Source organism: Diplotaxodon limnothrissa, linkage group LG7 (genome assembly GCF_057381915.1).
Source record: "Diplotaxodon limnothrissa isolate DT_005_m linkage group LG7, D_limnothrissa_male_GT1.1, whole genome shotgun sequence".
Lineage (NCBI taxonomy): Eukaryota > Metazoa > Chordata > Actinopteri > Cichliformes > Cichlidae > Diplotaxodon > Diplotaxodon limnothrissa.
In genome coordinates, this window is record NC_140602.1 from 26302056 (window position 1) to 26314505 (window position 12450).

A 12450-nucleotide genomic window follows, 5' to 3' on the forward strand; every position below is an offset into this window, starting at 1 on the left:
TCTAGTATGTTAAAAGGGTTTGGAGTGAGAAAATACTTGTTAATTACCAGCTGCCATACATTAAATTATTCATAAAGCAATTTTTTTTTTACACAAAAAATTAAAATAAATAAACTTAAATTATTCCGTTAATAATTAACTACAAACATTATTTCCTCATTTCTTTCTTTGTAAAATAACAATTTAAATAACCAGTAAATTACATTAATAACAATGGTTGTTTAACAAACAGCTTCATCTGGGAAATTCTTTTATTTCCGAGTAGAGGGAATAGTTTTATTTTATTTATTTATTTATTTTTTTAGTAGTTTTAGTTTAGATGAAGACAGTTTTTAGGCATCAAGCATGAAAGATCTGCAGCGTCTTGTTTTGTGGTGCTTTGGTTGTGTATGTCTTGTGCGTATACTTTCTTGATGTCTTTTTACGCTGCATGTTCATGCTACATACGAATAAAATATTGAATGAGAATTGGCTCCCTCTTCTCCCCTTTGACTGTCTCATCCGTCACCTGTGATGCTAAAAGGAGAATCCTGGATGCAGCAAAAAGCAACAATCTGACAGGTCACTTCCTGTGGGTGGGATCCGACAGCTGGGGGTCCAAGATCTCTCCGGTAGTCCAGCAGGAGCGGGTAGCCGAAGGCGCCATCACCATCCTTCCTAAGAGGGCATCTGTGGATGGTGAGGCCAGAAACAACCTTGACTTGACCAGATTTTCAGGATGTTTTGAAAGAAATCCTGATTTTAATTATGTTTTCCTTCTTTTGGTAGCATTTGACCGTTACTTCAAGAGTCGCTCTTTGTCCAATAACCGCAGGAACATATGGTTTGCTGAGTTCTGGGAGGAAAACTTTAGCTGTAAACTGGGCATGCATGGCAAGAGACCTGGCAGTCCCAAGAAATGTACAGGTATCTTTGTCTTTGTCATTATCAATGTACAATGACATTTATTCACACAATGCACCATTGCACCAATAGCCCATAACACTATTGCATGAGAACACCATCACACATGTGACGTTAATAGATAGGATACACAAATCATTTCTCTTCTTCTTCCTTTCCTTTTCTTCTTAATCATATATTTTCATTTACCTCTGTGACCCAGCTATGGGTTGAAGACATATATTTTCCTTTTTTTTTTTTAATACTTTAGTAGTTTGAAGCTGATGTATGATTTTAGCCAAAGCAGATTTGACTGGGAAAAACTAATAATTTACTTCCTTGATGATGTTCTCAATATTAAAGAAAACACGTTTTTGCCTTATAAACACTTGTTTCTTCATACCAGAACACATGCAGTAATCTTCTCCCTAAAGTGGCAGCCTAAAGTCACATCATGGAAATCTAATGTTTTCCTGCACTCACTCTGATTTCAGAGGCCTAAAACAGGAAATAAAAAACAGGTACTTTCCATTTGTTACATTCCCTGATTTTAGGAAATGTGTTCAGAAATTTGCAGCCGTGCAAGGTCCAATATTTGAGTACACACTAATAAAATCTTAATCTTGCAGAACACAGCTGCAAGTGGCAATTTATGAAAAGTATATTTTTATATTTCATGCTTTAATGACATTTTTTCAATTTATATAAAAAAAATTATGAAAAAATTAGAAAAAGTTTGATATATGAAGCTAAAATGTCATAGCAATAAAAAAAAATGCTTTTCTAGATTCTTTTTTGTTGGTGGTGGTGTTGTTGTTGTTTTTTTCTTTTTAAGGCCCAGACCAGCTGACTTGTTTTGAATACAGATAAAACCATGATAATCCTGCAAAGGCCCAGATTTGGAAAACACTAGTTAAAAAAACAACCTTACATTGGAAAAGACAACAGTTTGCTTTTTATCCCAAAAGACAAACAGAAGAAATCTGCTTGGGACTGCCATTAGCACTCAGCACTCCTAACCAGGAGTGCAGAGAGGAAAGAGGAGGAGAGAGCAGGGGAATACACAAAACAAAAGGCCCCAGACTCAGCCTGGGCCACTTCTACTTTGGCCTTAAGGCATATTGTACCTGCTCACCCAGTGAACTAAACTCTCACCAAAAAATTACGAATAAGGATTTATTTATTTTTTTAGGTTCTGAAGACAAACAAAATGATTGCATAAAATTTGGACTCATTAACTGATAGTGAATCTGATCTGAAATGAGTTTTTGTTCTCGTTCCATGTCTCATGCAGCTGTTTGTTACATGAGAAGCCCTGAATCAGGACTGCAGGGAGACACTCAGCAGAGGTGCACTATCGGCTAAATCCCTTAAAAACTTGTCTGACACGCAAAACAGCATTTGTGGAGGTGTTTGGCTAAGTACAAACAAACAGAGTACCTCCAGCTGGAGATAGAAGTAAAACAGCAGAAGGCAATGTCAGCACTCTAGAAAAAGCTGCAGTGTTCCAACTGCTTCCCTGATAATGTTACCTGAGCTTTGATCAGGCTGCTGCTGTCGGGCAGATCTCAAAAGATTTTATTAGAAGTTCCAGATTGAGTTTTGGAGCTGCATCATCACACAGACAAAACAGCTGAGTTGGCAGGTCAGCAGTCTTAATTGTGTGTGTGTGTGCGTGCGTGCGTGCGTGTGTGTGCGTGTGTGTGTGTGTGCGTAGTATCTTTGTCAGTGCTGTAAAGTGCTGAAAGACTAAATTGTACCAACATGAGTGTTGAGTGGTATGTGAGTATCAAACCTTCTTATTCTGAAGACTGATGGAACTGTATTGTGTGCAAAGAGCCTTGCTACCTAACAGTGGTAAAGCCCAAGGGGATGGGTGTCATCTTTGCACTTCATTAATTTGGCACGATCCATCCACTATAACACATGCTGTGTGGCACAGATGAATGAGCAGAACTGCGTAGGTGCAGTTCTCACTTGTACAGACTGATGAGCGAGACACCAGGGACTTTATTTCCGACTTTGAGGATGAGGAAAAAGTAACTTTAGCTTTACCAGAGGGACAACACTGAATCATGCAGTGATGAGTGACTTAATGATTTAGCCTCATGTAATTAGTGATTATAGATAGGTATTAAGCTATTTCGGTATAAGCCATCACTCTCCTGAATTCTCGTTTATAATCCTGATCATTGCAGTCACAGCATTTTTCTTCTGAACCAGCTCCGGCAATGGTTTTAGTAGCACAGCAATGAGTTTGAGTTGTTGACTTGGCCTCCAATTTCCCCTGAACTGTGATCTCTTCTGTAACAGGACTGCTTGCACTGAAAATGAAATTAGTTTATGATTGGATTTCATGTGCAAACTCAAGGCTGTTTCCAGATGCGTTGCTAAAAGTCAGAAGATAAAAACTAGTTAACAGAGTCTGGAACATGAATACAGGGTAAAGCTGTATTTCTGCTCCAAACCAAGAAACACTCCTTTTTGGGGGGGTTTTGTCACTCACTGGACATTGAGCTCCTCAGTCCTGCGGATGCAAATCAGCTGAAATCAGGAGCTTTATGGTCTTTGTGGTTGCATCCGTTTGTGTCAGGAGACTGAAATAATTTCCCCCAGGGATCAATAAAGTATTCTGATTCTGATTCTGAAAGATAAAAACGACTTCACCATCAACTGTTTTCAATACATTGATTCTTCTCTGTTAACAGCTACTAATTGGTTTCTGTCACAACCAGACTAACTGCAAACTACGTTCACCCTGCAGGTGCTCAATTTTGATTTTCTGATCAAATCCGATTTTTTTGTCTGCTTGTTCACACTACAAATAAAATGCGACAGCAAACGCGCTCTAGTGTGACCGCTCAAAGCGGCCCGCATGCACAAAATAAGACGTCACACACAACGCACTCTGTTTAGACCCAGAGCAAACAATATTGTTTGACTGATGGCCTTAATATAAAGACTTTGGACTTTACGTTTCCCAATTTTTGCTTTAAGTTATTTTGTTATTTACATAATGTAGATAACCTAATAATGATCCTTATTGCTGTTTTTGAGAGGAGCGGTGCTTCAAATGATAGTTACAGATTTCTGTCAGAATCTGCAGATTATACAGTACAAATAAAATGTTCACGTTTAATATGACATGACCATTCAAACAGCAGTCGCTTTCTAAAACATCAGATATGTATCAGATTCAGTACCACATACGAAAGTGACCCAGATCAGATTTGAAAATATTGGATTTGTGCCGTTCACTCTGTCATACGCAGGAGGTTGGGAAGCGCATCTGTAACCGGAAGGTCGCCGGTCCGATCCCCGGGCTCTCTGTCCTGGTCGTTGTGTCCTTGGGCAAGACACTTTGCCTACTGGTGTCGGCCAGAGGGGCAGATCGCGCGATATGGCAGCCTCGCTTCTGTCAGTCTGCCCCAGGGCAGCTGTGGCTACAACTGTAGCTGCCTCCACCAGTGTGTGAATGTGAGAGTGAATGAATAATGGAATTGTAAAGCGCTTTGGGTGCCTTGAAAAGTGCTATATAAATCCAATCCAATCCATTATACCATGATTGGATATGGGTCGCATAGGGTCAAAAAAATCAGATTTGATGCGCTTTCGCCTGCAGTGTGAACGTAGCCAAACTGCACAAACTAAAGGAGACTCAACTTCTATTCCTTTTTCAAATATGTAGTGAAGTTTACTCACAGCTTTGCTCTTTGTTTTGATATAACAAGTTTTAAATGTAAGTTTCTGTATAATCTTTAGCCAGGTCTTAATTTTTGTAAAATCCTGAATGAGATCACTTGAGGGGAAATGTGTTCAGTGTGTTCAAAACTTCAGTGTCCGTGTGATATGTTCTATGAGAGGATTTGCTTATTAACTGTAATTAACTGGGTTAATTAGGAATAATCTGTTATGTCTGTCACCACCTCCTCTGAGCTCAACTCATGTGGTCAAGTGTGTCGCTCTTAAAAAGAAATTCATTCAAAAGCAAAGCATTTTTCCCCAGCCTGCTTGGATGGGAGTATTTTCTTTCTATCCCATCTTTTACTTGAGTTTACACATTGGATAAAAAATTTTCCTTCAAATACCTTTAATAAACCTAATTTATGACACTTTCTTATTTTTTTACCATTCAGTAATTAGCTAAAATAAGTTTGCTGACTGGATTTTCTCAATGGTTTAATGTTGAGACTAATGCTTTCAAAGGTACAAAAACACTTTAAATTATACAAATTATACTTAAATTGTAAATGTAATTCTTAGAAGATATCAATCGTGTTTAAAATGCCATAAAACAATTCTTTGAAATCGTGCTGATTGCTGTTTTGCTCTGACTTAAAAAGAAGAAATACTTTCTTTATGGTATTTTAATTACAGCTGAAGGAAAAATAACAATGGGGTCATTGTAAGGTAGGAATTTAATAGGAGAACATGTTTTTCAGTTTTTTAATCATATTTGTATAAATACGTGGATTCTAAATGTGTCTTAAAATATGAAATATTTCTGTTCTTTGAAAAAAATTGCCAGTCAGTGATTTAGCAGAGGTGCTGTTTTTGTTTGTTTGTTTTCAAATACTAATACTAATATTAATGAATCTGTTAATATTTCTAATTCCATAGGAATATGAAGGGAGTTTTTAAAGTCCAAATAAAGAAAAGACATTTCATTAATTCCATTTTGTTACAAAAGTCTAAACAGCCCTTAAACTGTGCAAGCTATCCAATAAAAATGTGCATATATTGAAATCATTTAATCTTTCCACTCCACTATAATATGATTAAAACACATCAATAATGTTTTGTTAATGGATAAATTAGGGGGGTTAATGAAAATGAAAGTATTCTGTTTGAAGTGTAGCACTGCAACAGAAACACATCACACTCACATGCTCAGATAAAAGCAGCTTTCAGCCAAATTACCTGACAGATGCTTTCCACAGGTGAGCTTGTCGTCTTCCCTGACATCCTCCCCTGCATGCATGGATTCTCTATCTGTCTGTCGTTGATTGCAATCTAGAATTACCATTCTGTTTGTTTTTGTGTGCGAGCTGAAGCAGCTTACAGAGAAGCTTGTTTAGATAATGGGAATGACCATGTTGTTTTCTAATTCAGGTTGTGAGATGCATGTTAGAGTAAGAGAGTGAAGCCTAATGTTATCCTAATACACATTTAAAGGACAAACTCAACACTTTGGCCATTTGTAGGGTAACATAAAAAAGCTGCTGCTGTGTTTTTACTTAGTGTACACAGATTATATTGAAGTTGCAAATATTAAATTAAATGCTGTTCATCAACTTTGATAGACTTAAATGATAACTTAGGGCACTAAAAACATCAGTGTTGTTGTTTTTATTCTCCATTTTACACTTGAATGCACCAGCTTTTCCTGTTTTAAATTTACTCCTATTGCTATGATTATAATTTCAATCATTAGTCTGGCTATGTGCATCTTAAATTTTGATAATTATAGCTTCCCATATGGAAAAGATATATATAAATCTTATAAAGTTTGTATCTGTTGTGTATGAAAAGCATACAAGAGTGAAAACAGATATAAGATCCCTTGAAAAATTATATAAATGAAACATGTATGTTTTGGATACTTACTAAAATAATATATGAAAGTAATGAGAAAGTGGCCACTTTCATGAGTAAATCATATATGCCTTATATGATTTACTATATGAAGTAGGCCACATCTTATGCAAGTCTTTTATAAGTTTTTACTATTTTTTTTCCATATGGGTTTACAGACTGTTCCTAGTTAATCAGATAGGTTAAAAAAAGAAAAAAGTGTTGAATTTTAAAGTAACACGTTTTTTCGAACTCCTAGTGGACAAACTGTCAAACTTTTCTGTGTGGCAGGCAGGCAGGACCTGGAGGACAAGGCATAAAACTAAAAAATAGTTTTATTGCAAAGGCCTTATAAAAACACAATGAAAAACAAAACAGGTCAGAAGCAAAAGTATATAACCAAAAACTCTTCTAACCCTAACACACGAGAAGGAAGGACACAGCTAGAAGGGAGAACATGACCAAGAGCAAAAGGAAGACTGAGACAATGTATACACCCAGTGTAACAAGGGGAAAGGGAACCGAAGCTAATTACAGATGAGAGATTGCATTTGAATGCCTTGTGTTTTCTTGTGTACATGTTCCTGTTTGTGCTGCAGTTTGCTCAGTTGGGGACATAACCAGATGAACTGATGTACCTAGACACAGGCTCAGCATCTTTCCCTCTTTCCTTCTCTGTTTGAAAGCAGCAACAATGTCTGAAGGGTTTAAGCAGCTGTTTAGTATTTAGCGCCACTCAAAAATGCGTTTCAAAATGTGTGTGTGTTTGTCTTAGTGTGTGATGGTGTCTCAGCTTCTCTATGTCGTTGTGAGAAGCTACATTCAAATTTTACTTTGATGATGTTGCACCGACTCTTCAAGTAAAGCGCTATACAAATACAGGCCATTTACCATTTACATTCTGTCAGTCTCGGTTGTTTGACATCCTGTGCTGTCTGCTCACCATTCATGGGTCAGCCATATAGATATGTAATCACTCTTTATCTGTAATTAGTCAGAGCAAATGTCTCCATTTGGACAGATCCTTCCTCTCTTGTCTGCCATCAAAATTAAATTGGATTTTTGAAGCTCCTGTTAATCCAACAAGGCCTTGTCTCTTGTCTATGGAGGGTCCAGTCCAATAGTTAGTCTTCCCCTCCTGTCTTTCTCTTTTCCTTTTTGGCGTGCACCAACATCATGGTGCAGCGTGCCTCTAGTAACACCAATAATTCTCTAGAAAATCTGGAAAAAACTTTGCATAATGTCTTCTTTGATTTATTTTTAAATCAACAAATGAGATCAGGTATCTTTTTATGTTAATGGGTTTATTAGAGGAAATGTTGCTCTTTTCATACTCCCATGATCTTTGTTAGTAACTTCTTGCCTAACGGAAAGGATGAGTGCCGTAACCTTTGGGTTAAAAAAAAGAGATCAAATAAAGAGGTGGGATGAGATTGACTCAGATATATATTAGTAAAGGTAGTTGAACAGTATTGTGCTTATTTCTTTGCTCTCTGAATGTGTGGTGTTTTTTTTTTCTTTTCTTTTTTCCCCGTGGAGCCTAAAGATGAATATGTCAGTGCTTTAGTTTCTTAGTCATTTTAATGTTGCTGCCTGAATGAAACCCACAGTGATATTTGTGGTCCTCAGTAAACAACTCCTTTTAAGGCATTTTCCATGGCAGTTTTGACTTGCTTGATTTTTTTCAATGGAGTGGTACCAAAAAGACCAAGAACTTTGCCAAGGAAACCATTTAATCACAAATATGTACAGTTGGCACACAATAGAAAAACACTGGAAAAAGTGACACTATACATTTTTTAACATAATAACTATTTTGCAAGTGGTGAATTTATTTTTTTACTCCTTACTTAAGAAAATCATAATTCTGCTTAATCATATTTATGGTTTTATATAAAAAAAAAACTTAAGTATCCTAAAGTCAAAGTATTAATTATGCAGAATGTTCTCTTTTTTATATATGATATTATTGGATGATAATTATTAAGTCATTTGTAAGTCAGTCATTCAAGTCATTACTTTAAGCAACCATTAGAAGGTCCAAAATAGACCCCAGCTGAGTTCCCCATTTAACCATAGTGAGTTCACTGAGCTTTCAACCTGCAATATATTTTATATGTTTGGTAATTTAAGTCGATCAACTTTGTTTCAGGGTTGGAGAAAGTTGGCCGTGACTCCATCTATGAACAAGAGGGGAAGGTGCAGTTTGTGATGGACGCCGTCTACGCGATGGCCCATGCTCTGCACCACATGCACCGTGAGCTCTGCCCAGGGTACCTTGGCCTGTGCCCTCGTATGACCAACATAGATGGAAGAGAGCTGCTGACCCATATCCACGCCGTCAACTTCAATGGTGAGACTTTGGAGTGATTCAAAATTCCATAGCCAAAGGTGAACACAATTCATTCTTGAGACCTGAAGATCTCAAATTTTTTCTTCTTTGTAACGGTATAAAGAATGAAAGGTGGTGGATTGGCCAGATGCTAGTCGTTGTATAAAAAATAACTCTGTTGTTTGGTGGTGGCTATGGCGGAGCTTCCTCAGATTCAGTAAAATTAGCAAGTGGTGGAGGCCAACAGGTGGATGAGAGAAAGGGGAGGCAGGAGGAGAGACCCAAGGCAGCCGCCGGTCCGAGTGTCAGGTGAACTGAACTTCAGGTAAGAAGTTATGACCTGCAGTCTATCTGTGTCAGATATAATGCAAGTTTAGGTGGAGTTTATTTTCGTTGTGCTGACTTTTTACAGTCAGTTACAATAACTCGTACTGCGTGCTAGCTAGCATGAGGAGTTTCTATACAGCTGGGGGGGTGCTTTGATTTTACTGATATCGTAGTGAACTTTATTTTATTCATAAGGTTAGTTAGTAGAGTTGCCAACCATCCCGAAAAAAAACGAAATCTCCCGTATTCAGAGAAAATATTACGCGTTTCGTGTTGAGGTGAAAAGGAACAGTTTGTCCCGTACTTCAGCTAGAATGGAAAAAGACACAAAGCTGGAGTTATTCTGTCATTACGCTGTCAGCTGCCTCTTCTCCTCTCATTCTCTCCCCTCTCTCTCCTGTTTCTACTTCAATCATGAAACTGATCAATGATCAGCTGATCGGCTTTTCTCTCTTGTTTGTTTATCGCCCAATTTGCGCCAGAAAGAAGAAACCGGCAAATGTCGCGCTAAACAACAGCAGCGCATTTAAGCTTGATAAGCTTTTGTTAGAATTTATTTAATATTAATTTCTAGTATCAGCTGATGTTTGCTGGAGCCACAGCTGTAAAAGCTGCTGGTCACGATATCGGTTTGGATATGTGGTGAGAGGGAAACATGAGGATGAAACCAGGAGATGTCCTTACTGAATCATCAGAGCTGAACAGGTGATGGAGAAACAGGTTTACCTTTTAGGTGACATGAATGAGTTGAAGGGAAGTTATGAACTGTTTCTGAGAGACAAATAACACCAGGATCCTTTTTTTTACGTAGCTGACAGCTGACACTGTGCAGGGGCGGATCTAGCAAAGTTTTGCCAGGGGGCCAGGTAGGGCATTAACAGGGAAAGGGGGGCACAAAGAAATACTTTCTTATTCTCATTTAAAATGTCTCGCTTTTATTAAATACTTATCTTACTTATCTTACTTATCTTACAACCAAAGTTTTTATCTGACGTAAAATGTGTAGAAATCATACATATAACATCGAAGCAGCTGGAATCCACAGCTGTGCGTGTTCATGGAGCTGCATTTTCACCTGCTGGACATCACTACCTGACAAGTTTAACTGGCTTCAGAACATTGCAGAGGCATTATTGACAGTATTTGGCTCTACATATCTGTGTGAGCAGATTTTCTCTCACATGAGTGTCCTCAGGTAACCGTCTGAATGCTGGACACTTGGAGACCTGTGTCTCTGAGTGGGAGACCAGAGATCAGAGTGTATTAACAACATGCTATATGGACCCAGTTTATTTTTCTTATCATTGTTGTGAGGAGACCATAAATAGCATTTGTATTTTCTGTTGTATAGTCCATTTGCTGTTATGGAGTTCTTGTTATGTCTGTTGTGTCTTTTTTTGTTGCAAAATAGCTGATAACTATTCACTGATAGCTGCCAACATCTGCGAACAAATATAATTCTATAAAGTGGTTCTATATAGTGTGTAACTGTTAACATAGAGCGTTATTAAATGTATTGCTAATGCAATCATATGGCACACTGACTTCTGAGGAAATTTTAGGGCGGAGGCTGTATTATGGGGTGACTTAATCTTTCCTAAATCTAGGCATTTTACAGGGAAGAACACACAAATTGTATTGCAAGTAATTTTAAGCGCGGCATACAATTTTTAAGTATGACTTAAGTAATTTTACATACACCTTAGGTTATTTTAAGTACTATGTAATTTCATGGTAAAGTAATTTATGTCCATTAGGTGAACAGAGGTTCTCTTAAAGCAAAAAAAAAAGAGTTTTTCTTCAAACGGAAAGTGATATTTAAATTGCTTACTGTCTTTCTATCTTGTGTTTTTCAAGCAAACATCTCCTTGTGTGTGCTAGGACCTACAAAAAACTAGTGTGAAATATCAAATTGAGTGGTAAAAATAATGACAAAAAATCCATCCACTTGTTTAGCTGACCTATTGTCAGCTGTCTGGAGACAGCAGGGTCTAATCTGCTGATAATAAGTAACTGCGACAATACTACTACATATTACATATTTGGCTGCTCTCTAGCCATGTGCATAAAGTCTGATTAGCCCTATAATATACTAATACCTCATTCACCTATTCACACCCACAAGCACTTTTGTCTCTTCTTTTTCTACCTAAATGCTGTCTGTCTAACAATCACACATTCATATGAGCAACTTCCGGAACTTCTCTTGCCAAAGGATATTTGGCTTGCCGGCAAACCACCAACCTTCCAATTTGTAGATGACCTGCTCTACCTCCTGAGCTAAAGCCACCTCATGATTCGAATGAACTTACAAATCATGGACAAAAATGGAACATTTACTAAAGGTTGAGTGCAAAGGCGCAATGGCTGCTGGCTTACCAGCTGACATTTTGGGCAGGATGTGCACTATCAGTGAGCCCGCCCTGGATGCCCACCCTTAAAATGTTGCCGTTATTTCCTCCAGAGTATTTCCAGCTGTAAGGATTTTTATGAATCACCTGGAATATCAGTTCCCAACAGCTTTTAAGAACTGCCCCCAACATCCCCATGCACACAAAGAATTTCCACATGCTATACCTGTCTCGGGTTCAACATTGTATGTCCCTCCCAGACTGGGGGAACATGCTGGGATGCTGAAGATGTAAAACATCTGCCCCACCTCTATCAGTGCACACTCCCTGCAGAGATATCCCAGACACCCCCACCTCCAGCACTCCTGCCCCAGCATCTGTGTGACTCCCCATGAAATGGGTGAAGCGCCTGTAGCCACCAGCACCTGAGGAGGGGAAACAGATAAAAATGAGTTAGTAAGGCTCCATGGTAGTCTGTGACACCGGAGGTGGACTGAAGAGCCTTTTCCGGCCAGCGCTGGTTCATTTCCACTGGCAACTGTATCTACATGCTGAGCTGTTCCAAGACAATAAGCTCCAACAGCCACCTTTCCTCCTCCCCAGGGCCTGGCTGCATCTGCCTGGCTGCTGCATGGCCTGACTCTCTGAGCATTGGCGACGGGGTGATTCTTTGCCTCGATTCAGCACCCCTTGAACTGGCGCCGGTGATCTTCCAGGGTTGTGCCCCAGACAATCGAGAACACGTCTTCTCCATGGCTTGACGGTGATCGAGGAGGGGACCCAGAAAACTTGTAGATGTCATTTCAGGCAGGTTTACGTGGGTAATATCAGTTTAACTAAACCTGTTAAACATAAACCAGTCAGTTCACTGATGAAGCAAATTAACTGAATCGGTTAACTGTGAATTAATCTACAGCCTCTAAAAACATCAACTCAGCTTAGCTTTGCAGCATCTATTATGCACCACCAATTAATCCTGGCTCA

The 12450-nt window shown here is 38.5% G+C and overlaps 1 protein-coding gene across 1 annotated transcript in view; it reads left to right on the forward strand.

Annotated features, from left to right (window-relative positions):
• The window catches only part of LOC146628376 (metabotropic glutamate receptor 8-like), a 129948-nt gene that overhangs the window by 100744 nt on the left and 16754 nt on the right, over positions 1-12450 (forward strand). The window contains exons 4-6 of the mRNA XM_085359482.1: positions 524-678; positions 769-906; positions 8609-8809. Coding sequence (XP_085215608.1) covers positions 524-678; positions 769-906; positions 8609-8809 — 494 coding nt within the window. The remainder of the gene's footprint in view (positions 1-523; positions 679-768; positions 907-8608; positions 8810-12450) is intronic.